At 36.3% G+C, this 26,125-nt stretch overlaps 1 protein-coding gene across 1 annotated transcript in view; it reads right to left on the bottom strand.

The window, feature by feature from the left end:
• CLGN (calmegin) overlaps positions 1 to 26,125 on the bottom strand; it is a 56,813-nt gene that overhangs the window by 14,057 nt on the left and 16,631 nt on the right. The window contains exons 2-8 of the mRNA XM_045467105.1: positions 18,095 to 18,247; positions 15,203 to 15,276; positions 14,479 to 14,537; positions 10,127 to 10,268; positions 6,287 to 6,368; positions 4,686 to 4,878; positions 665 to 854 (exon numbers count right to left, since the gene is read on the bottom strand). Of these exons, the coding sequence (XP_045323061.1) occupies positions 665 to 854; positions 4,686 to 4,878; positions 6,287 to 6,368; positions 10,127 to 10,268; positions 14,479 to 14,537; positions 15,203 to 15,276; positions 18,095 to 18,238 (884 nt within the window). The 5' untranslated portion in view covers positions 18,239 to 18,247. The remainder of the gene's footprint in view (positions 1 to 664; positions 855 to 4,685; positions 4,879 to 6,286; positions 6,369 to 10,126; positions 10,269 to 14,478; positions 14,538 to 15,202; positions 15,277 to 18,094; positions 18,248 to 26,125) is intronic.

Below are 26,125 nucleotides of genomic sequence, written 5' to 3'. Positions count from 1 at the left end.
CCAGAGTCAGACCTTCAGATGAATGCCGAACTCTGACCTCAGGAGAGAGCCTGAGCCAGAACCAGTCGGCTAGCCACACCGATTCCTGACCCTTAGGAACTCGGTGAGTTAGAGTGAGTTAGCAGGCATCTCTCACCATCTGAACTCAAAGCTATGGAAACTCAGGAACTGAATACATTTCTTTTAAGGCAAACACTCATAATCCTATAGAATGAAAACAACACAAATACTCAGCTAAGGAATTTAGTACGAGTGAATCCTATATGGCTTTAGAAGATGCTGAATATATGTCTATTTTAAAACCAGTAATCATTAACTGAAAAAACTAACTATATAAGATGTGCACACACATACATGATAAAGATCAAACTAGGAATTAAAATTAAAGTGTCCGTGTCTTAGATTCATGGAATGCCCCCCACCCACAGCATTGGAAACATAAAAGAAAATATTGAAAAAATATTAATTAAAATGAAAATTAAGATAATTAAAAGGCAAGGAAATACAAAGTCTACTTTAGAAAATTATTTCACCCCAAATAGTCAAAATAAGTAATTTTGATGTTTAAAGGAATATGTTTCACTGGTTGTAAACTTCACTTATATGTAATATCTCATTACTGAATTATACCAGCTAATGCTTTGCTACTGAATTCTTTGCTTACCAGTCTTCTGGTTTGACAGCAGAAAGATCAGGGATTTTTGCTCTTTCATCCCATTCATCAGGCTTTTTGTCACTGGGATCTTCAATTTCTTTGGGAGGATTGATAGGAGGAACCACATCTTCTAGCAGGCTTCCTTGGTTTACAACTATTTGATCAATTAACACTTCAAATGTGTCATCTGGATTCATCACTAAAGACCAATTTAAATAAATAACACCTATAATGACTGACATTTTAAAAATAATCTTCTAAATAAAAAACTACCCTAAATTTCATGAGTGGAATTTTTTATTAACCAGAAATAGAGGAATTACAATCAAATATTAAATCAAAATATGCTGAGATCACTAGGTACAGTGCTTCCTAAAACCAAAGGGAAAAATTTGTCTTAAGTAATAATTTAATAAAATGCTCCATTACTTCTCAAATAAGGAATATCCAATAGCTAACTCAGTTTGGGACTCACACAACCAGTGAGCTTCACTTTTTTATTATCACAGAAGGCAACCCAATCTTCTTCAGTATTTTAAAATAACTTTTTTGAAACTATCTCAAACTTCAAAACTTGCAAGTACACTATGAAGAACTTTATTTTTTCATGAACCACTTGAAATTAATTTACTAACCTCATACACATCATCCCTGAATGTTTTAATGTATATTTCCTACAAACAAGGACATTCTCCTATATAACTTCAATCTAGTCACCCAAAGCAGGAAATTAACATTGATGCATGACTACCATTTCCTAGAAAATTTTCAAGTTAATGATATTTCAAATTCAATGATGCATACACTGTAGTGTAAAATATCTTAAGGTTGATGGAAAATATTCAAGTTGACACATATGTTTGTTTGGAGGTGAATGTTAGCTCTCTAAAAGTACCCAAGCCAGGGGCACCTGGATAGCTCAGTTGGTTAAGCATCTGACTCTTGATTTCAGATCAGGTCATAATCTCACAGTTGTGAGATCAAGCCCAGCATGGAGCCTGCTTAAGATTCTCTCTTTCCAGGGGCACCTGGGTGGCTGATTTGGTTAAGCATCTGACTTCGGCTCAGATCATGATCTCACAGCTCTTGAGTTCGAGCCCCATGTCGGGCTCTGTGCGGACAGCTCGGAGCCTGGAGCCTGCTTCAGATTCTGTGTCTCCCTCTCTCTCTCTGCCCCTTCCCCATCCCCACTCATGCTCTGTCTCTCTCTCAAAAATAAACATTAAAAAAAGTTAAAAAAAAAAAAAAGAGATTCACTCTCTCCTTCTCCTTCTGCTCCTCCCCCATCTCTAAAACTAATTAACTAACTATCCAAGCCAAGTTTCATAAAGGACCCCTTATCCATTGTAATGACAAAATAAAAGCTCTCTCCATTGTAAACTTGGGTGGTATGGTCACTGGGTAAATTTTAGATCTTTGGAAGGAATGTTAGATGAAAATAGATGTCTAACATGTGCTTTTCAATAAGCTAAAGAAGTAGGAGCTATCAATGAATGTCAGGATTGTCCTGACTTAATTAGTAAGCGGGCTACCACGTTCTGAAGAAATAGTTCTAAAGCAAGAACAATCTCTAGAGGTTTCAGTAAAAACAATGCCAAATTACTTATACCAAAATCAAATACTGTAATTTATATACAAATTCATATAATGCAACACTCTGTGTTTTCTCCCTTTTTTCTCCAATATTTCCTCTTCTACTGCAGCTGAGATTATAAAACTATATTACTACATAGGGAAAAAGTCAAGATTTAAGCAGAGCTAAGAGTAAGATCTTAAATGTAAAAAAGTACTAGATTCTTCCTAATTCAAAAAAGGCATTTCTCAAGAAAAATCTTGAAAAGAATGTTCCGAATAAATTCTGCAACTGAAATGTTTAAAAATTACCGTGAAAAAACAAAAAAGCACACGACAAATCCTAATATGTGAAAAGACACCTTTGTCTAAAACTGTATTAAAATATTTTAAATGAATTTACAATAAAAGACATTGGATTTTATGCCTTTAAAGGTGTACTCTGTAAAGTTCTTAGAACAACTATAAAATAATGTTACAAAAATATATTAGTAGTACAGGAAAAAATTAAACAAATTTTTTTTAACATTTATTTATTATTGAGAGACAGAGGGACACAGAGCATGATCAGGGGAGGGGTAGAAGGTGGGGGAGACACAGAATCTGAAGTAGTCTCCAGGCTCTGAGCTGTCAGCACAGAGCTGACGCGGGGCTCAAACTCACAAACTGCGAGATCATGACCTGAACCAAAGTCAGTCACCCAACCATCTGAGCCACCCAGGCACCCCTACAGGAAAAATTTTTAAAGTCATTCAATAATCCTAGTACTACAAAGTTTTTGTGTATAGTAGTAAGAAAGCAAGTGTTTAAGAGTCAGACTTGAATTTCAATTCTAGATCTACCAATTACTTTTATTTCCTAGAGCGAGTTACTTAAGTTAAGGTACAACAGAAAGAAACTGTTCACCTCACATGATGGTTCTAAACCAAGTACCTAGCACAGAGCATGGTATGTATCAGGTGACTAATGACAATTAGTTCTTTTTTTTTTCCTGGTCTTTCTATTTGCTTGCATAATTTGCCTAGTGGCCCCTACAATAATCTACTTCCACTTTATATCTCATTTTCTTTTAACATTTTAATATTGTAAACATTTTCCCTTGTTGCTAAATATTTTCATAGTTATCATTTTTGTACTGCATATAAAATTCCTACTATAACATTTGGGTTGCTTTAAATTTACAGTATTATTTCCACACATAGCTCATTTTCTTTCTTTTGGATTATTTTCTTTGGATAAATTCCTTAAAATGGAATTGTGGTTTCAAAACACAAAATCCTCTTACAGTCTTTGATATATTATACCAAGTTGCTTTTCCCCAAATTTGTACAAAGTCTAATGAAATTTATTTGTTCTATTCTAGTTATAACTTCTCATTACTTTTACTTTACGTTCCCCAAAACATCCAGTTCTATATTCCAACTTTAGAAAAAGCTCTTTGATATAAATGCGGACATTAAAAATAAAATTGGTCATTGCCTTGGCAGACAACTTCAATGTTTCTGCAACTGAAGCCTTTGGAAAGAGAACTGAAATATCTTAGTCTTGGATAGAGCTGTCCTTCAGATTCTGACACGCTGTGATCTTAAATAATCATCGACACATCAAAGCTCCATAACTGTATGTACTTGGGAAGAGGAGAATCAATTCCTTACAACGTTCCTCCCACTCAATGTCTATGCAAACTCCTATTTACAAAGTAAAGCTAAGTACGTTAATATAATGGTTGCTCAATACTTTCCCTTTCCAAGTTTAAATATGTGCCACAACTACCATGAGGTAGGAAGTTAACAATAATTCAACTACTTGTAAAGTCCAAGTTTCTTAGCTTGGCATCAAGGACTTTTTCCTTTTTAATCTTTTCTATTCTTATAGTACCACTAATGTCATATCACTTCAAATTTCCTTTTCTTCTCCTATCTTCCAGGTTCCATCTACATTTCAAGACTAGTTAATATATAATCTCTAAGTTTTCTCTGGGGGCGCCTGGGTGGCTCAGTTGGTCGAGCATCCAACTTTGGTTCAGGTCATGATCTCGCAGCCTGTGAGTTCAAGTCCCACGTCAGGCTCTGTGCTGACAGCTCAGAGCCTGGAGCCTACTTCAGATTCTGTGTCTCCTTCTCTCTCTGCCCTTCCCCCACTCATGCTCGCACTCTCTCTCTCTCTCTCTTTCTCAAATAAATAAACATTAAAAAAAAAATTTAAAGATAAAAAAACAAAACGTTTTCTCTGTGTCTCCAAACTGGAAGTAATATTGATTTTGAACTCTTAACTGTACCTCATCTGCACCTCTCATATGGCATTTTACTTTCTACCTGCACTATATGGATTATAATTATCCTAAAAAGATAAGCGCCTCAAGGGTAGGATCAATGTTTATTTCTCCCAAATCCCTTGCCATGAAATAAAGGTAGTCAGCAAATATTTTTGAATTAATGAATGAATTAAAAGGATATACCAAGGGTATAAAGATGAGTCTTCCTGTCTGTAAAGAACTTTTTAAGGTCTACATCTGGAGGTTTGGCATGTTTCTCTTCAAAAACTCCAGTTTTGGGATGTTTATGTCTGAAGATAAAATGAAGTTTATAATCTTCTCCACATTTATCTGGTCCAAACATAATGGTATAGGATGTTTTATCATAAAAGTTTTCCTTCAAAGAGAGATGAGTGTAGGGATTAGTCCAGAATTAGAGTATTTAATGAATTTTTCTATTCTATCCAACCGGGTAGAGGTTATGAAGATCTATTGAATGCTAATTCACCAAAGAATCATTTGACACAAGTGACAATAAAGGATGTGGAAAAAAGTTTTACTTCAAAAATAGATTTTTTAAAAATGCACATGCTACTTCTTGAAGATGTAGGAGATGCTGAAACCACCCTAGCAACATCATAATAAACTTGAATTACTTTATTAAATTAAATCTGAACTATTAATATTTTGTTCAGAAAATTTAAGCATAGAGAAAAGCACACTAATGACCTTAATGATTACCCATTACTATTTTTCAAGAAGATACCAGAAAATGACCTTCCTGAGCACATGGTGAAGAGAGACTCAGACATAAAAACAGACACAGAGACATGCTCCCTATCTTACTACCAGTAATTTCTCTTTATCTGGTATGGCCTATTGGTTCAAAGCATGGGATCCGTTGTCAGATAATGGGATGCAAATGCTACCACTGCCACTTAACCAGCTGTATATGGCCCTGAACAAATTTCTTAGTTTTGCTAGAGTCCTGTTTCATCACCTCTCAAGTATGGAGATAATAATAGTACCTACCTTAAAGGTTTCTCTGAGGACTTACTGAGTTAATCAGGTAAAGTGCTTAGAAAAATACCTGGCACTTAATTTCATTATGTCATTATAGCTTTGAGTGACAGTCACCTTTCAATACCCAAAACCTTCAACATATACTACAAATGGCCTCCCCTTTACCTAACTCTAATATGTTTCACGGCCTCGGCACAGCCATGCATTCTGACAAATATCTCATTGATGCCTCATTTATCTTACGTCCATTATACGCAGAAGCCCTGATACAGCCCCCTATAGGAGAATGCTACAAGAAACACCTCCAACCTTCAAAACAGTTCTAATACACTTGCTTCATTATGAAAATATTTTTAATCTGTTATTTTTGGGGACTGCCAACTCCTGAACTGGCCCACCTTTTATATTTGGTTGTTTGACCATTTTGTTTTACTGCTTTGCTCCATTATTTTACTTCTCTGAACAAACTTATGATTCTTAATTTGTAAAGAAAATAACTCTAAGCTGATCTTTCCATGACATTTATAAGCACCATGTTATTTTTTTACTTATAGACACAGCAAACTATTATTTTGCTAAAGATTACAAAACTGATGCCATCAAGTAACATAGCTGCATATGAAACTGGAAGGCGCACTCTAAAAGCTATACAGACTCATTTGGACAAAGATTTTTAAGGTTCTTTTCAATTTCAGTTAAAATAAAAATTTCAGCTTTATCAATTGCTTATTAAAAATATTATAAACTTTAATACGGTTTTCTTAAACATTAAAATATCATACCAGATTCAAACCATCAGTGTCTGCTAGGAGTTTAATGTATGCACCTCCACAATCAATACCATCTTGAAAATTTACTTCATATCTAAATGAAGGGAAAAAGAATCATACTGCTGATAAATAAAAAATTACTAATCGCTCTTCAAACCGAATGTATTATTCTCAATTCATTTAAACATAAATGTTTTACATTACCAGAAGCTCATATAAAGCATATCCACAACGTGTAGGGAATAAGCAGACATGCTTTTTCTATGCACATTCTTAAAATATTAATAGAATGATTATAATCAACTATAGAAAAGTCAGCCAACTTGTTGCCATAATTTTTTCCATCAAAACTGCTGAATTAAGAATAAGATACTTTAAAACTAGAACAGGAAACTTCAAAGTCAGATAAGGTGTACACTATACATATTTCTTTATAAACTAAAAAACAAAAACTATGAGGACGATAGCTACAGTAATAGATTTCTAAGAAATTGCTGATAGATCTTAGATACCCAGTTCACTAATTTGTATTGTAGTTCAACTACACCTACATGTTAAATAGCTCATACATTTAATTAAATACATCCAGCAAAGAGATTTCATAATCTCAGTCAATAACCTGGAGTACTTCACACCTCAATGGCCAGGAAATGCAGAAAAACAACTGGAAGAATGAACCGACATGAGAGCCTTTTCATGGATTTGCAACACCGTGTCATTTCCATCAAGAGGTTTTTGTTATTTTGTTTTTTTAAAGAAAATAAGCTTTCTTAGGCAAAGATGTAGGCATATAGAGCAGTATTTAGGAGAGATTTTTGGTAAAGTAATGAATTACATGTGAAATGATCAATGAAATGGCCCTCACAGTGAAAAACAGTAAAAACCAAAATGGTTGTGATATGGCTTGATGAATTAAAAGAAAAAGAAATGAGAACTAGAGAAGTAATAGAAACGAGTGATAATTTTAAGAAAGGACTGTAGTTTCACATGTTTCTAAAAAAAACTTTAGTGACACAAAAGTTAAAAAAAAGCATACGAAACTTTGACAGTTTGAACGCAATTAGTGTATATATTTTGCACCGAAAAGAACAAAGGAAATATAGTAAAACTTTAAGTGACTCTGAGTTGCCAGATTATGGTGATCTTTCCCCGCTAATTTCCACTCTGCTTTGTTTCTCAAGAAGTCTACAACAGTGGTTACAAGCATGTAATTTGGAGCCAGAAAGACCTGAGATTTATTCCCGATTCTGCCACTTACTCTAGTGACACCTAGGAAAGGCAAGTTATTCAAGCTCACAGACCTCAAAGGACAGTGATGATTAAATAATACCATGTACAGCAAAGGCCAGATGTCCAAAATGTTAGCTTCTGTTATGACCAGAAGAAAGGGTCTGTTTTGTTCTTTTTCGTTTTTTAAATAAAGGACAATCTGTTTTCCTCAAACCTTGCCCTTATATTTATTTTAAGCAGTAGCTGAAAAAGAGATTTTTTTTTCTCATGGAACATGTTTTTAAAGATTATAAAGTAAAAGAAATGGTCCATGGTGTGAATGAAAGGTAAATATTAACTATTTTAGGTAAAATAAAAAGATACTTTTATTATAGGTGATCTAAGGACAAAGGGTTCTGTGAGAAGGTAAGAACTGAAAAAAAACAATTCTGTAAAGTGTCTCTATAAATATAATATAGTTTTGTTGTTGTATTATGTCTAGACCCAATTGTTACATCTATTTCTTACACTGCAAACTTTCAGAGTTTTCAAATCATTAACTTGTGCAGATTATAAATAATTCACAATGGATTAGAGATGAGTGAAATGTGTATCATATAGCTTGACAGCTGTTATTCTTTAATCACAGGAAAAATGAGGATATATTAGAGTGTATGGCAACCTGATTCTCTTTTAGAGTATCATTTCCCATACCGTCTTATGAAACAGTAATTATCATTAGGGGGAAAGAATTCTGTAGTCAAGTATGTCTGGAAAACAAAGTATTAAAGTTAGAAAAAGGTTTTTACATGTAGAAGTTCTCAAAACCTTTAACGGGCAAGCAAATATGCTTCCTTATGTCGAAAGTTAGGATATTCTTAGTTTCTAAAACTTATATGACCACATAACGCATATTACACAAATTGTACACAATTTGGGAAAAGCAGGTTTTGAGCAAAGTTATATTATAAATCCACAGTATTTATAGTAGTTAATATAAAATTTCTTTATTTGTCCCATTTCATCAGTATTAAGAGAAGACATTCACTCTCCTTCTCCAAATTGTTTGTAAGCATATCAAAGACTGCTATTCAATTCTTGGCCCCCTTCTTCCTTTTTGAGGATATAATTTCACAATTACTTTAATATTTCTTCTAGACTTATTACCTAATCTTTGCTTCTACTTTTGCTTACTTGCCTAGTGGTGATTTATACTTTCTGAAAATACTATATTTGATTCATTTTACTCTGAAAATATTAAATTCTATATTATTTCCCTTGATCTTTTCATTTAAGCCACAAAGGGTCAAAATAGAAAGTGATATTATATTCACCTAAGTTTCAACTGAATAGGATTACTTTCAAACTTTAAGAAAAAAGAAAAACCAAACCCTGAATAATGATAAATAATATCAAGCTCAAATATTAGTTCCAATAAGTAACTGTAAAAATATTTTTAATTTGCTAAAATAATAATCATATACTCTTTGACATTATTCAAAAATTTAAATTTATTGGCATGACAATGCAGCTAAGTCAAGACAACACAAGTGAAAAATTAAGCCAATGATACCAAATGCCATGTTTTAAAAATTTTCTAAAACACAGAATGGCATTTTATACTATGTGGAGAACATGTTAAACATGTTAACAAAAATACTGAAGGGGTTCTAGAGTGATAAACTTCATAGTTAATGATACTTCTTTGTGTTGTAATTAACTTTGGGTAGCCAAATCTTCTAACATAAGGTAGAAAATAACATTTATACATTTCCTTTTCTTTGCTTTTAATTTGAATTTTTGACTTTGTAATTGTATTTGTGTAAGTGGATTTTGTTTTGTATTAGTTTTATATAGGTGAAACTTGAGGAATTTATACCTGACAGTGTACATGTAAGCAACATCATAATAAAACTAGTTTATGTCACACTATGGGGGAGTGAAGCACTGTGAAAACATGTGCCTTTTAAAAGGGGTCTATGCTGGGGCACCTGGGTGGCTCAGTCGGTTGAGTGTCTGACTTCAGCTCAGGTCACGATCTCAGTTTGTGAGTTCGAGCCCCGCATCAGGCTCTGTGCTGACAGCTCAGAGCCTGGAGCCTGCTTTGGATTCTGTGTCCCCCTCTCTCTCTGTCCTTCCCCCATTCATAGCTCTGTTCTCTCTCAAAAATAAAAATAGCCATTAAAAAATGCTTAAAAGGGGTCGATGCTTAGAAGACACTGATCCATATATGTGTATCTTTTTTAAAATAAATTTGTTTCCTTTGAATCTTATCACTGGTTTAGCAGCAATATTTATATATTCTATTCTGAATATACTGAGATTAATATCTTAACAGTAAGTAATTTTAAGAAAAGAGCTAAAATAAAAATGGTGATTTTAGTATGTATTATACGGTCTATGGTGGCAGAATTTTTTATATTACAGTACATATTATAAAACTTTTAAATTAACCTTCCTTTTACTCAAAACCTCAGAGTGCCTATGCGTATTTATGCCTTCTGTATTTAAGTAAGTGAAACTGAAAAGGAAATCTGGACTTTTATACCCATTTTATACCCTTCATAGCTATATTCAGAAGCCAAATTATACAAAACTAACATACATTTCAGAGAAAGTACTATAAAACATAATAAAACTTACTGAACAATCAAAGGTTTATCAGCAAAAATGAAGGGTTTTGCTAATGTTGCAGATATCGCATGATGCTTTGCTTGAGATTTCAACACCAGCCCTCTGTCACCAGGTATTCGGTTTTCTTTCAGTTCTTCTATTTCCCATCTTCCTAAAATATAAAGCAAAGCAAATTAAACTAAAACCAAAAACAATGACTTATGAATTATTTATCAGCAGTGGTGACTAATAAGATTTTTTTATGAAGGCTGATTTGCGAAAAATAGAACAAAATTTGAAAAACAGGAAATAATATCTGCAATTGTATGCATGCCCACTCTTTTTTTTATCTTAGTAGAGAATAGTTTCATTTTCTTAGCTAAAATTAGATTGTATTTCTCTGACTTTTTAATCAATGAAATTACAAAATGTGGTTTGTAGCATGATCTAGAAATGCTGTATTTTTTTTTTAATGTTTATTTATTCTTGAGACAGAGACAGAGCGTGAACAGGGGACGGGCAGAGAGAGAGAGGGAGACACAGGATCTGAAGCAGGCTCCAGGCTCTGAGCTGTCAGAGGGCTAGAATCACAGATTGTGAGATCATGACCGGAGCCGAAGTTGGACGCTTAACCGACGGAGCCACCTAGGCACCCCATCAATGCTGTATTTTTAAAATGATAAATTTTATTTTTATTTTTTTAAGTTTATTTATTTATTTTGAGAGAGACAGAGACAGCACGAGAGGGGCAGGAGCAGTGACAGAGAGAGAGAAAGAATCCTAAGCAGGCTCTGCACTGTCAGCACCGAGCCTGACACAGGGCTGGAACCCATGAACTATGAGATCATGATCTGAGCCAAAACCAAGAGCTGGACAGACGTTTAACTGATTTGAGCCACCCAGGCACCCCTAAAATGATATATTTTAAAATTACATAGGAGATAAAGAGTATCCTTAACACAAAATAAGCAGTTTGCGTTGGTCTGTTTTGCAATATATGATACTCATCAGCTGCTTTCTTTACTTTGCAAAAAGTACTGTGGGGATTTAAATTTTATTTTGAAAACTGTATGCCCAATAAACACAAATTAAGGTCACTGTTCTCAGGCTAGGCCAATTAGCTCTCAGAACTTTTGGCCAAGAAAGTAGCAAGCACTGGATAAGCACTAAGCTATAATAATGGCAAAGTTGCATTCGCTCCTCTCTGGGCTGGGATTTTCCATGTTTAAGATCAGACAGCTCCTGGAATTACATTTGGGGCTACAAACGTTGTAAAGTTCCATGGGTTGCCGGTAGCCCAAAAGTTGCATGTTGGATTTTTCTCCTTTTTTCTCTTTAGAATAGAAAATAACCAACTTCTATTAATTTGTATAAAATGTTCTAGCTTTGAAAATTATAGGTACTATCAATTCCCAATGAAACTCAATTTAGCAAAAACTAGCTATTTTTCAGCATTATACCAACTTGGAATATTTATTAACAGGCACTTATGAATCATAAATGCTCTTTATATCACTTGTTTTCCTTTCTAAAACAAAAAACAAAACAAAACAATAGTGCAGGAACCTGAACAATCATGAATCAGAGAGAAATAATTTTTGGTCTGTCTATCACTGTGCAGAATTTATTGAGTTTTATAAAATCCATTTTTAAAAGTTCATAGGTTTCTTTTCCTTTTCTCTCCCTCATTTGGTTATACTATACCTTTCTAAAAAAGATGAATTCATTTGATATTTATTCTCTCACATTGATGATAAATTGTATTATCACTACTAACCTGTGGTTTGACCAAAATCAAAAGTCTTCTTTTAAGGAATAACAACTTCATCTTTAGGATTTTCAGGATATTTATAGCAAAGAATTTTTTAAACTATCTTGTCTTTTTTTTTTGCAATTATGCACATATATTTATCAGCCATGAAAAAGGTACCATCTAGTGCTTTGATTTTAGAAAACTTGTGACAGGGTAATTATTGCCCAATGACAAGAGGTTTTTCCAATTCCAAATAAATAATAACTTTCTATTAATTTATCACTTAGCCAAATTCTAGACAATACCAGTGAATATATATTCTGATATAAATAAAAAGAATTCATACAGTTTAAGGGGCATCTGGGTGGCTCAGTTGGTTAAGTGTCAGATTCTTGATTTTGGCTCAGGTCATGATACCGTAGTTTGGTTCCTGCTTGGGATTCTCTTTGTCCCTCCCAGTTCATGTAGGGGCATGCACCTTCTCTGTCTCTCTCAAAATAAATAAACAAACAATTTTCTTTAAAAAGGAATTCACAGCTTTTACATCCTGAAAGTTGGTCACTTAAAGAACTGGTATTTATTAAACATTTGTACTTTTATTAATAACTTAATCTAAAAATGTAAATAGGTCTACTCCAAATGCAAACTCTACATCCCAGCACATGTTTCACAGATCTGCTTACTCCTGAAAAGCTCAGAATGAGCTTTATTCAAGTGGCACTTGACAGAAGCTGTCATTAACTATTGTGAATAATAAATTCTCTTGCAAAAGAACATAATATTAATCTCAACCACCGCTTTTTTTTTTAATGTTTATTTATTTTTGAGAGAGAGAGAGAGAGACAGAGCATGAGCAGGGAAGGGGCAGAGAGAGAAAGGGAGACACAGAATCTGAAACAGGTCCCAGGCTCCGAGTGTCAGCACAGAGTCCAATGCAGGGCTTGAATCCATGGACTGTGAGATCATGACCTGAGCTGAAGTCAGATGCTTAACTGACTGAGCCACCCAGGTGCCCCTCCACTAACCAATTTATAAACAACACTGCTACTATCAATATCCAAAACACCATTTTTAGCATCTAGAACTTTGATTCCATATTTTTCAAAGTTGCTTTCAAGACACTGGTAAAAATCATTCAAAAACTATACTAAGTCTAATATGTGAGAAAATTATTTTCATGGATATTTATGTTTAAGAGACTACAGACCAAACTTCAGTGCTAAGAAGCTTGGTTTTTTTGTTTGTTTTTTTTGCTTCCTTGTTTGATTTTAATTTTAAGCTAAAGAAAAGACTCATTTAAATGTTAAAAGACACTTTTGTCCATCAAGAAACAGAGATTTAAACTCACTTGTAAGATAGAGTATATCTTAATTTTAGGAAACTAAAATACAAATGTGAAACAATTATCTACCCAAAGTTCTTGAAAAAACTGTAAAATAGTCTAAACATAGTTTTTTTTTAAGATTTTTTTTTTTTAAAGTAATCTCTACACTCAACATGGGGCTCAAACATACAGCTCTGAGATCAAGAGTTGCATGCTCTACTGACTGAGCCAGCCAGGTGCCCCTAAACCTAGGTGGTTTAAGCCAAACATTCTGTTTGATAATGTGTATCTCTGCGGGCATATTTTAGGTCATGTTACACATCTGCAGACTTCCTGCTTCTTTGGGTGAAATTATTCTTTTCTCTAAATGGATTTGGACTGAATGCAATATTGCTTGATCTGTGCATATGGCAGAGTTCTTTTTGGAGAATAGAAACACAAAAAAACCCAGAGGAGTTCTGAGGATGGAGAACACTGCAAAGAAAGACATGCAGGCATGATTTTCATCTCACATTAAAACAAACTATGAAAAGGAATTAGACAGCTGACATCCAACACAAGCTATTATCTGTTTTGTTACTGTTCTCACGTATCTGCCTGTTGGAGTCTGAGTGTGAGGTCATACCCTTATGGGTATGAGGTCCTCTGAGAGAAAGAGAACTCCCGCTACCAGTCACTACGAGAAGAGGCTGATCTTGCTTTAGCATACAACCAAGGAAGAGGCTGATTTTAGACTAAAAGGAAAAAGAAGTTCTTTTGTCGTCCTATTAGGGAAGAAAAGATGACCCCTGCATATAGGACATTTTTTTTTTCTATGGCTAAGCTTGAAGATAATCCTATCAGAGAACCAATAAAAGTAGACATTAAGGCCTGGAGATATGGGCTCCAGGAGTAGCCACGTCACTAGGTGCTCTCATTAATTACCCTGTTTCACACTTGCTAAGAGGATCTTGCCCTGACTTACAACCTGATCTAGGTGTGCCCATGCTGGAGTTGAACCACCACAGAACATCAGTAGCCTGGGAAATAGTGCTGCAGGAAATGCAGTGACTAACTGCACTGGAGTAAAAATTCAACTCTTTCGAGTCAGGAAACCAGATGGTGGCTTAAGTATGGGTCACCCAGAGACCTCCAGAAATATCAGAAAGGAGATATAAGGCTGAACATTCTATTGTGGAAGCATGACGGAGCCCCAGACCTCATATATTATATATATATATTATATATATAATAGAAATATAATTTTAAAAGGTAGTGAACTCTGGATCATACTGGTTATATTGAATATTTAAATAAATATTTTACCATCATATATGGAAATCTCCTCATCTGTATCATCTTTCTTAGCTTTTGATAAGACCCACCTATAAATAAAGATGAAAGCAAATACGTATCATTAAAAGTAAAGCCAGCAATTTATAGACACAACATATACTAGAAACACAACAAAAGATTACCCAATAGTCACTTCTCATTAAAAACTAAATGCTTAGAGGCTAAATAAGGATGCCCATACATAATCTCACAAGGCTAGAGTCCAAACACATTTGGAATCCACAGTTTACTAGCTGTATGATCACACATCAGAGAAACTAAGCCTCAGTTTCCTCACCTGTAAGGCGATAAAGCTATGGAGATAAATATAGTACTGACCTACCTACTTGGGACAGTGTCTGGCATATAAAAATCAATAAATAGTGGCATTTACTTTTTTAGCAATATTTAGGATGGGACAATAATTTGAATTTGTCATCTGAAGTTAGATCATTAATATCAGTCCTTAGGAATGAAGAAATGGTATAATTTTTTTCCTTTATATTTGTAATTCATTTGCATATTTTCTTTGTATAAATGAATAACTCTCCAAGTTAAACATTTCTATCAATAACAAAAATGGTACTGGTTTACAGTGCCAAATAGAATACTTAAAAATTTTTTATAGTTCTGTAGTAGAGGCAATTTTCATAGGCCAATAACTTTAAAAATGCTAATTAAATCAAAGAAAACATTCTCTTGAATGAATACTCACCCAGCCAACCTTCCACTATCAAAAGTTTCTGTAAAATATACTTCTCCTATAGGTTGAGGTGTCTTATATTTAATCTAGAAAATAGATTTTTTAAAATCTAAAGTTATTCATCTTCACAAATACTTTAATTAAATAATCTCACTAGTTAAGAACCTAATATGCAATGCACATATAGGTAAAACAGATAAAAGGTGACATGACCTCAAAACTTTGTATCCTAGTGTGATAAGGTACAAGAGAATATAAAAGATACAATGATGAGAAAAATACTGTAAATGCAAATAAAGAATACACTGAGTCCTTCCAACACAGGAAGGATGGGAAAAAGCTCTACTAGAGAAAGCCTCATGACACAGCCGGCATGGCCTTGAAAGGATTCTAACAGGTGACAACATTTGGGAATATAAATCATCAAAGACAGAGGACAGAGAATGGTCTAACGCATGTAAGATGAAAAACTTAGTAAGCATGTAGACAAGTGTAATATCAACTCTTAAAGTTCACTGTTACATGATAGAGGATGAAGATACCATTTTGAGAGATTAGGAACCCAGAGAAGAGAAAGATTCAATACAGAAAGCACTGTAAAGCAATTATCTGCAAAGAATGGTTTCAAGTGTTCTGTAGTGTTAGCTGGTATGATGATGACAGTGATACTGGTGGTGGTTATATGGTGGCTCTTTTAATCCTCATAATACTTCTGTGAGCAAAATACTATTATTGCACCCATTTTACATATGATGAAACTGTGTGAGAGGCCAAGTAAATTGCCCACTGTGGCACAGTTAGATAGTTTTGGGACATGATATGAACTAAGGCTGTTTGGCTCCAAAGCTTATACACTTAACCATCATGCTGTATAGAACATATCAGCAAAACAATTTAAAAGATTAGAAATAATTTATTGACAAATTATCAAAACGTAATTTGAATTGATGAACAAATAAAATTTTGCCTAAAGTAATAGATCAATCTGGGTCGTTTCTGAATCAAGCTCTGTAATTTTATGTATATGATTACGAGATTTCTTTTTTCAGCCTTTAGGTAAAAGAATTCAGAAGTACTTTCTCTATTCACTGTCTCTACCCTAACCTGAGAGTACTTTTCCTGTCTATTTAAGGGGGGTGGATAGTAATAATCAAACACAATTCCACATAATTACTGACAGGGTCAAAATCCTGCTATCAAAATTGCCAATTTTTCTTTCTTTATTTTTTTTAATGTTTATTTATTTTTGAGAGAGAGAAAGAGCGCAAGCGGGGTAGGGGCAGAGAGAGAGGGAGACACAGAATCCGAAGCAGGCTCCAGGCTCCAAGATGTCAGCACAGCACCCGACACAGGGCTTGAACTCACAGACGTGAGATCATGACCTGAGCTGAAGTTGGACGCCCAATGGACTGAGCCACCCAGGTGCCCCTGAAATTGCCAATTTTTCATGAAGTTTACTGAATTACAACTTTACTGTTCTCTATATTTTTACGGACTGGCAAAATGGACAATGGTACCACGAGGCTTCTTTCTATTAGATCACTCTTTAAATCACCAGAAGTTTATATTGCCCTTTATTTACATTTTACTGTGTCTAGATTACTTTTACTACATGCTTATAATACTATAAAATTAGAAGCATCAGAAATTGTTCTTTCTCTTTCCAACCATTTTTTTCAACTATCACCTAATACAGTTAAAATGGCAGGTATCTCTCAATTCATTTCAAGTTTTAACTTCCAAAGACTGTTGTAGTAGCTGTATCTCAATTAATCATCAGCACTTTGATTACTTAACTTTCTGTAGATCGCAGAACTAGGTTTTAAAAGAAATGTACTCATGGAGTTTAAAATTTAAAAGAGAAAGAATAATCACCTTAAACAGCTAAACAACACTTTCATATGCAAATAAAAAACTCTAAAATAAGCGAGGTGAAGTCTATAACAATAATATATTTAAGCAGTTGCTGACACAATACAATTGATGCATTCTTACCATCAAAAATATTTCTGAAAAATTTCCTGATCGTCCCAATATTATCTATGAATATTCCTCAATGTAAAAGTTCTTCTGGATTGACAAGATGTACAAAAATCTCCACAAGGTTTTTCAGACTTGTTAGTCACCACCTCAAAACATATCTTAACAATGATGAGCCAGAAACGCAGGTGAGCCTTATTAAATGTCTACCTCATTACCACCTCCCTTTCGAATTCATCCTCCTATTTAGCATCTCCTTTCCTCAGAGAAATAAGAAAAACGACTTATTTTATCTCTAGAACTGCAAATTACACTACCTTATCTTTTATCTGAAGAGGGCCAGCAGTGTCCAAAATAAGACTGAAAACCTTTCTCTTAGATAGAAGTGCTTAGTGCTCTTTAGTCAGTGACAAATTCCTATTTTGATAATAAAAATCTTCTGCATATTTACTTAGTAATAAAACTGTGCTAGGTGCAATGCACAAATTTCTGTAATACATGAGCATTCTAAAACACGGCAAGAAATAGTTAGTAAAAAGGAGTGTTTTTCTATTTATTTAGAAAATGACTACTATTGGGGCGCCTGGGTGGCGCAGTCGGTTAAGCGTCCGACTTCAGCCAGGTCACGTTCTCGCGGTCCGTGAGTTCGAGCCCCGCATCAGGCTCTGGGCTGATGGCTCAGAGCCTGGAGCCTATTTCCGATTCTGTGTCTCCCTCTCTCTCTGCCCCTCCCCCAGTCATGCTCTGTCTCTCTCTGTCCCAAGAATAAATAAACGTTGAAAAAAAAAAATTTTTTTTTAAATAAAAAAAAAGAAAAAAAAAAAAAGAAAATGACTACTATTAAAACTGAAATGAATCTTAGAGGTCACTCTCCTCTATATTCTGTGAAGGAATAATTTACAACTCATTTTGCAGTAACCTTACCTCTGAGGAGAGTTCACCTTCATTAACATCAATTTCTTCTGAATTTTCATCAAAATCTTCCATCTCACCACCATCATCCATAAATTCTGCATTAATTGAGATGAACAGAAGACCCAAATATAGCCAAAATCTTTGGAAATACATACTGATTACCTGTGAAATTAAGAGATATCAGTGAAAAGAAAAGTTGTGAAAAATATGGAAGTACACTTACAAAGAAATAGTTTCTCTTTAATACCTCTTTTGTTCTAGGATAGCTTCATTAATGGCGGTATTTAAATTATACTTTGAATAAATAAAATACAAACTTCAACTCCTACAGGACACAGATTCTACAGCTACACATCTGCCTCTAAAAACAAAGAACCAAGAGCACAAAACCTAAAGAGATAAGCAACAGTGATTGCCAAACTCAAATATTATGTGAACTCCTTTAAAAGAAAGAAAAGGTTGGGGTTGGCACATGGTTGGCTCAGCGGATTAAGCATCTGATTCTTGATTTTGGCTCCCATCATGATCTCAAGGTTCGTGAGATCCACTGGGCTCTGTGCTGACAGCATGGAGCCTGCTTGGAATTCTCTCTCTGCCCCTCCCCTGCTCCCTCACACTGTCTCCCTCTCTCTCTCTCTCTCTCTCTCTCTCTCTCTCAAAATAAACAAGTAAACATTAAAAAAAATCATGGTTCTCAAATTTATTACAATCTTGCTTAAGTATATATAAACATACAACTGAAGTTTCATAATTATAAAACCAAAGTATGTTTACATATAAACACCAAAAACCTAAAGAAAAATTTTTTTATCATAATTTCACGTAAGTCTTTTACTGAATCAAATCACAGCTAAAGACAAATAAATATGGGCTTACTGCAATCAGGTTGACTGTATTGGATAAACTTCTTTTACATTTATCATAATACTTTGATGACTCAATAATCTAACCATTTCTCTAAGTACTGCAAAATGTCTGTTCATTATTATAGCATTACTTGAGTAGAAATCAAATATAATTTGGCTGCCTTTTGGCAAAAATACATGATTTGTATGTCTTGCTCTATTCTCATTAACATGTTAAAATTCAAGTTTTATTTTTTGGTGCCAATGGCCTTTTAAACACAAAGTAAATGTGGATACTGAACTCGTGTGGCAGTCCTTGGTTATAAGGTGGTCAGAGATCCAGATGATCCATAGTACAGTTCTATTACTTTTTTCCCTCAGTTACCATCATTATGAAAGCTTTTTAAAATTTTTTTTTAATCTTTATTTATTTTTGAGAGAGAGACAGCATGTGAGCAGGGGAGGAGAAAAGAGAAAGGGAGACACAGAATAGGAAGAAGGCTCCAGGCTCCAAGTTGTCATCACAGAGCCTGACGCGGGGCTCGAACTCACAAACCGTGAGACCATGACCTGAGCCAAAGTCAGACGCTTAACTGACTGGGCCACTCAGGGGCCCCATGAAAACTTTTTTTAAAAGTAAATTCTTGCCCTGGTGGCAAAACAGTTTCCTGCCTTAGCAACCCAAAGGCACCAACTCATTTTCCTCGGGTGCAGCAGTTTCTTCTGGCAGATTCGAGGTGTCTAAAATTCATCTCATGAGAATATAGCTGCCTGTTCGTGGAGCCTTTCACGTGAAGAGCAGCCTCAGGACATTATTCTCTTTCCTATGCAGCGCACCTTTACCGCACTATTCACTGTAGCAAAAAGTTAGAAACAGCCTAAATGTCCATCAGTGGATGAAAGGATAAACCAGTTGTGGTATATGGAAATAATTGGAATATTATTGATGTTCTACCTGGAAACGTCTAGCATATTCTTTCATAAATAGTCCTTCCTGACCTCAAGTCCTAAATCTCCTCTCCATGAAAATCTATTTGTTGCCATCTTCCCAAGATCTCGGTGGAGAAGAAAGAAGGATCCTTTCTGGGAGACAGCAAAGTCTACTTTCTCATCCTTTCCCTGTCATTCACTGAAGACTGGTTAGTAGATTTGAATTTGAACCAAAAGTATGAGAAATGCTATTGGAGGAAGTGAGAGAATCCACTCAGCTCTATAACCTGGATTGCAAAAAAAGATCTATAAACATATTCTAAAAGGAACTGAAGGGATTGCTGGGAAGATAGCGGCTTAGGAGGACGCTGGGCTCACCGCGCATCCTGCTGATCACTTAGATTCCACCTACACCTGCCTAACTAACCCAGAAAACCACCAGAAACTAGCAGAATGGAGTCTCCGGAGCCAAGTGCAGACGAGAGGCCCACGGAAGAGGGTAGGAAGGGCGGATAGGCGGTGTGCACTCCACGGACTGGCGGGAGGTAGCCGGGGCGGAGGGGTGGCCTGCTGGCCAAGCAGAGACACTGAGTCTGGCTCGCAAAAGTGGAGGGACCAGACGAAGTGTGTTCTGACAGCAAACGGGACTTGCTTAGCATCTGGGAGGTCATAAATTAACAGCTCTGCTCGGAAAGCGGGAAGCCTGGAGGACAAAGGGAGGGAGAGTTGCTGAGCCCCGGGAGGACAGAGCTCAGTTTGGCAGGGAACAAAGGCGCTCGCCAGCGCCATCTCCCTCGCCCATCCCCCAGCCAAAATCCCAAAGGGAACCAGTCCCTGCCAGGGAACTTGCTTGCTCCTCGCAAACACCCAACGCGGTGCTTCTGCGGAGCCACCCCTCCAGAAGTGGGTCTGACTCCCTCCCGCTGCCACAGGGCCCCTCCTGAAGTGGATCACCTAAGGAGAAGCGAGCTAAGCCTGCCCCTCCTGCCCCCCTGCACCTTGCCTACCCACCCCAGCTAATACGCCAGATCCCCAGCATCACAAGCCTGGCAGTGTGCAAGTAGCCCAGACGGGCCACGCCACCCCACAGTGAATCCCGCCCCTAGGAGAGGGGAAGAGAAGGCACACACCAGTTTGACTGTGGCCCCAGCGGTGGGCCGGGGGCAGACGTCAGGTCTGACTGCGACTCCGCCCACCAGCTCCAGTTATACACCACAGCACAGGGGAAGTGCCCTGCAGGTCCGCACCACTCCAGGGACTATCCAAAATGACCAAGCGGAAGAATTCCTCTCAGAAGAATCTCCAGGAAATAACAACAGCTAATGAACTGATCAAAAAGGATTTGAATAATATAACAGAAAGTGAATTTAGAATAATAGTCATAAAATTAATCGCTGGGCTTGAAAACAGTATAGAGGACAGCAGAGAATCTCTTGCTACAGAGATCAAGGGACTAAGGAACAGTCAGGAGGAGCTGAAAAATGCTTTAAACGAAATGCAAAACAAAATGGAAACGACGGCGGCTCAGATTGAAGAGGCAGAGGAGAGAATAGGTGAACTAGAAGATAAAGTTATGGAAAAAGAGGAAGCTGAGAAAAAGAGAGATAAAAAAATCTAGGAGTATGAGGGGAAAATTAGAGAACTAAGTGACACACTAAAAAGAAATAATATATGCATAATTGGTATCCCAGAGGACGAAGAGCGAGGGAAAGGTGCTGAAGGGGTACTTGAAGAAATAATAGCTGAGAACTTCCCTGAAATGGGGAAGGAAAAAGGCATTGAAATCCAAAAGGCACAGAGAACTCCCTTCAGATGTAACTTGAATCGATCTTCTGCACGACATATCATAGTCAAACTGGCAAAATACAAGGATAAAGAGAAAATTCTGAAAGCAGCAAGGGATAAACGTACCCTAACTTATAAAGGGATACCTATAAGACTCGTGACTGATCTCTCTTTTGAAACGTGGCAGGCCAGAAAGGATTGGCACGAGATCTTCAATGTATTGAACAGAAAAAATATGCAGCCGAGAATCCTTTATCCGGCAAGTCTGTCATTTAGAATAGAAGGAGAGATAAAGGTCTTCCCAAACAAACAAAAACTGAAGGAATTTGTCACCACTAAACCAGCCCTACAAGAGATCCTAAGGGGGATCCTGTGAGACAAAGTACCAGAGACATCACTACAAGCATGAAACATACAGACATCACAACACAATGACTCTAAACCCGTATCTTTCTATAATAACACTGAATGTAAATGGATTAAATGCGCCAACCAAAAGACATAGGGTATCAGAATGGATAAAAAAACAAGACCCATCTATTTGCTGTCTACAAGAGACTCATTTTAGATCTGAGGACACCTTTAGATTGAGAGTGAGGGGATGGAGAACTGTTTATCATGCTACTGGAAGCCAAAAGAAAGCTGGAGTAGCCATACTTATATCAGACAAACTAGACTTTAAATTAAAGGTGGTAACAAGAGATGAAGAAGGACATTATATAATAGTTACAGGGTCTATCCATCAGGAAGAGGTAACAATTATAAACGTCTATGCGCCGAATACAGGAGCCCCCAAATATATAAAACAATTACTCACAAACATAAGCAACCTTATTGATAAGAATGTGGTAATTGCAGGGGACTTTAACACTCCACTTACAGAAATGGATAGATCATCTAGACACACGGTCAATAAAGAAACAAGGGCCCTGAATGACACATTGGATCAGATGGACTTGACAGATATATTTCGAACTCTGCATCCCAAAGCAACAGAATATACTTTCTTCTCGAGTGCACATGGAACATTCTCCAAGATAGATCATATACTGGGGCACAAAACAGCCCTTCATAAGTATACAAGAATTGAAATTATACCATGCATACTTTCAGACCACAATGCCATGAAGCTTGAAATCAACCACAGGAAAAAGTCTGGAAAACCTCCAAAAGCATGGAGGTTAAAGAACACCCTACTAAAGAATGAGTGGGTCAATCAGGCAATTAGAGAAGAAATTAAAAAATATATGGAAACAAACGAAAATGAAAATACAACAATCCAAACACTTTGGGACGCAGCGAAGGCAGTCCTGAGAGGAAAATACATTGCAATCCAGGCCTATCTCAAGAAACAAGAAAAATCCCAAATACAAAATCTAACAGCACACCTAAAGGAAATAGAAGCAGAACAGCAAAGACAGCCTAAACCCAGTAGAAGAAGAGAAATAATAAAGATCAGAGCAGAAATAAACAATATAGAGTCTAAAAAAACTGTAGAGCAGATCAGCGAAACCAAGAGTTGGTTTTTTGAAAAAATAAACAAAATTGACAAACCTCTAGCCAGGCTTCTCAAAAAGAAAAGGGAGATGACCCAAATAGATAAAATCATGAATGAAAATGGAATTATTACAACCAATCCCTCAGAGATACAAACAATTATCAGGGAATACTATGAAAAATTATATGCCAACAAATCGGACAACCTGGAGGAAATGGACAAATTCCTAAACACCACACTCTTCCAAAACTCAATCAGGAGGAAATAGAAAGCTTGAACAGACCCATAACCAGCGAAGAGATTGAATCGGTTATCAAAAATCTCCCAACAAATAAGAGTCCAGGACCAGATGGCTTCCCAGGGGAGTTCTACCAGACGTTTAAAGCAGAGATAATACCTATCCTTCTCAAGCTATTCCAAGAAACAGAAAGGGAAGGAAAACTTCCAGACTCATTCTATGAAGCCAGTATTACTTTGATTCCTAAACCAGACAGAGACCCAGTGAAAAAACAGAACTACAGGCCAATATCCCTGATGAATATGGATGCAAAAATTCTCAATAAGATACTAGCAAATCGAATTCAACGGCATATAAAAAGAATTGTTCACCATGATCAAGTGGGATTCATTCCTGGGATGCAGGGCTGGTTCAACATTCGCAAATCAATAAATGTGATACATCACATTAATAAAAGAAAAGATAAGAACCATATGATCCTGTCAATCGATGCAGAAAAGGTCTTTGACAAAATTCAGCAACCTTTCTTAATAAAAACCCTCAAGAAAGTCGGGATAGAAGGAACATACTTAAAGATCATAAAAGCCATTTATGAAAAGCCCACAGCTAACATCATCCTCAATGGGGAAAAACTGAGAGCTTTTTCCCTGAGATCAGGAACATGACAGGGATGCCCACTCTCACCGCTGTTGTTTAACATAGTGTTGGAAGTTCTAGCATCAGCAATCAGACAACAAAAGGAAATCAAAGGCATCCAAATTGGCAAAGATGAAGTCAAGCTTTCGCTTTTTGCAGATGACATGATATTATATCAGCAAAGTTGCAGGATACAAAATCAATGTACAGAAATCAGTTGCATTCTTATACACTAACAATGAAGCAACAGAAAGACAAATAAAGAAACTGATCCCATTCACAATTGCACCAAGAAGCATAAAATACCTAGGAATAAATCTAACCAAAGATGTAAAAGATCTGTATGCTGAAAACTATAGAAAGCTTATGAAGGTAATTGAAGAAGATATAAAGAAATGGAAAGACATTCCCTGCTCATGGATTGGAAGAATAAATATTGTCAAAATGTCAATACTACCCAAAGCTATCTACACATTCAATGCAATCCCAATCAAAATTGCACCAGCATTCTTCTTGAAGCTAGGACAAGCAATTCTAAAATTCATATGGAAACACAAAAGGCCCCGAATAGCCAAAGTAATTTTGAAGAAGACCAAAGCAGGAGGCATCACAATCCCAGACTTTAGCCTCTACTACAAAGCTGTAATCATCAAGACAGCATGGTATTGGCACAAAAACAGACACATAGACCAATGGAATAGAATAGAAACCCCAGAACTAGACCCACAAACGTATGGCCAACTCATCTTTGACAAAGCAGGAAAGAACATCCAATGGAAAAAAGACTGTCTCTTTAACAAATGGTGCTGGGAGAACTGGACAACAACATGCAGAAGGTTGAAACTAGACCACTTTCTCACACCATTCACAAAAATAAACTCAAAATGGATAAAGGACCTGAATGTGAGACAGGAAACCATCAAAACCTTAGAGGAGAAAGCAGGAAAAGACCTCTCTGACCTCAGCCGTAGCAATCTCTTACTCGACACATCCCCAAAGGCAAGGGAATTAAAAGCAAAAATGAATTACTGGGACCTTATGAAGATAAAAAGCTTCTGCACAGCAAAGGAAACAACCAACAAAACTAAAAGGCAACCAACGGAATGGGAAAAGATATTTGCAAATGACATATCGGACAAAGGGCTAGTATCCAAAATCTATAAAGAGCTCACCAAACTCCACACCCGAAAAACAAATAACCCAGTGAAGCAATGGGCAGAAAACATGAATTGACACTTCTCTAAAGAAGACATCCGGATGGCCAACAGGCACATGAAAAGATGCTCAACATCGTTCCTCATCAGGGAAATACAAATCAAAACCACACTCAGATATCACCTCACGCCAGTCAGAGTGGCCAAAATGAACAAATCAGGAGACTATAGATGCTGGAGAGGATGTGGAGAAACGGGAACCCTCTTGCACTGTTGGTGGGAATGCAAACTGGTGCAGCTGGTCTGGAAAACAGTGTGGAGGTTCCTCAGAAAATTAAAAATAGACCTACCCTATGACCCAGCAATAGCACTGCTAGGAATTTACCCAAGGGATATAGGAGTACTGATGCATGGGGGAACTTGTACCCCAATGTTTATAGCAGCACTCTCAACAATAGCCAAATTGTGGAAAGAGCCTAAATGTCCATCAACTGATGAATGGATAAGGAAATTGTGGTTTATATACACAATGGAATACTATGTGGCAATGAGAAAGAATGAAATATGGCCCTTTGCAGCAATGTGGATGGAACTGGAGAGTGTTATGCTAAGTGAAATAAGCCACACAGAGAAAGACAGATACCATATGTTTTCACTCTTATGTGGATCCTGAGAAACTTAACAGAAAACCATGGGGGAGGGGAAGGAAAAAAAAAAAAGAGGTTAGAGTGGGAGAGAGCCAAAGCATAAGAGACTCTTAAAAACTGAGAACAAACTGAGGGTTGATGGGGGTGGGATGGAGGTGATGAGGGTGGGTGATGGGTATTGAGGAGGGTACCTTTTGGGATGAGCACTGGGTGTTGTATGGAAACCAATTTGACAATAAATCTCATATATTGAAAAAAAATAAAAATAAAAGTAAATTCTTAGAACTGTTAGATCTTTCAGAACGTT

Source organism: Leopardus geoffroyi, chromosome B1 (assembly GCF_018350155.1).
Source record: "Leopardus geoffroyi isolate Oge1 chromosome B1, O.geoffroyi_Oge1_pat1.0, whole genome shotgun sequence".
In the NCBI taxonomy this organism is placed as follows: domain Eukaryota; kingdom Metazoa; phylum Chordata; class Mammalia; order Carnivora; family Felidae; genus Leopardus; species Leopardus geoffroyi.
Note: the sequence above shows the minus strand (reverse complement) of the source record. Positions and strands in the feature narration are given on the sequence as shown.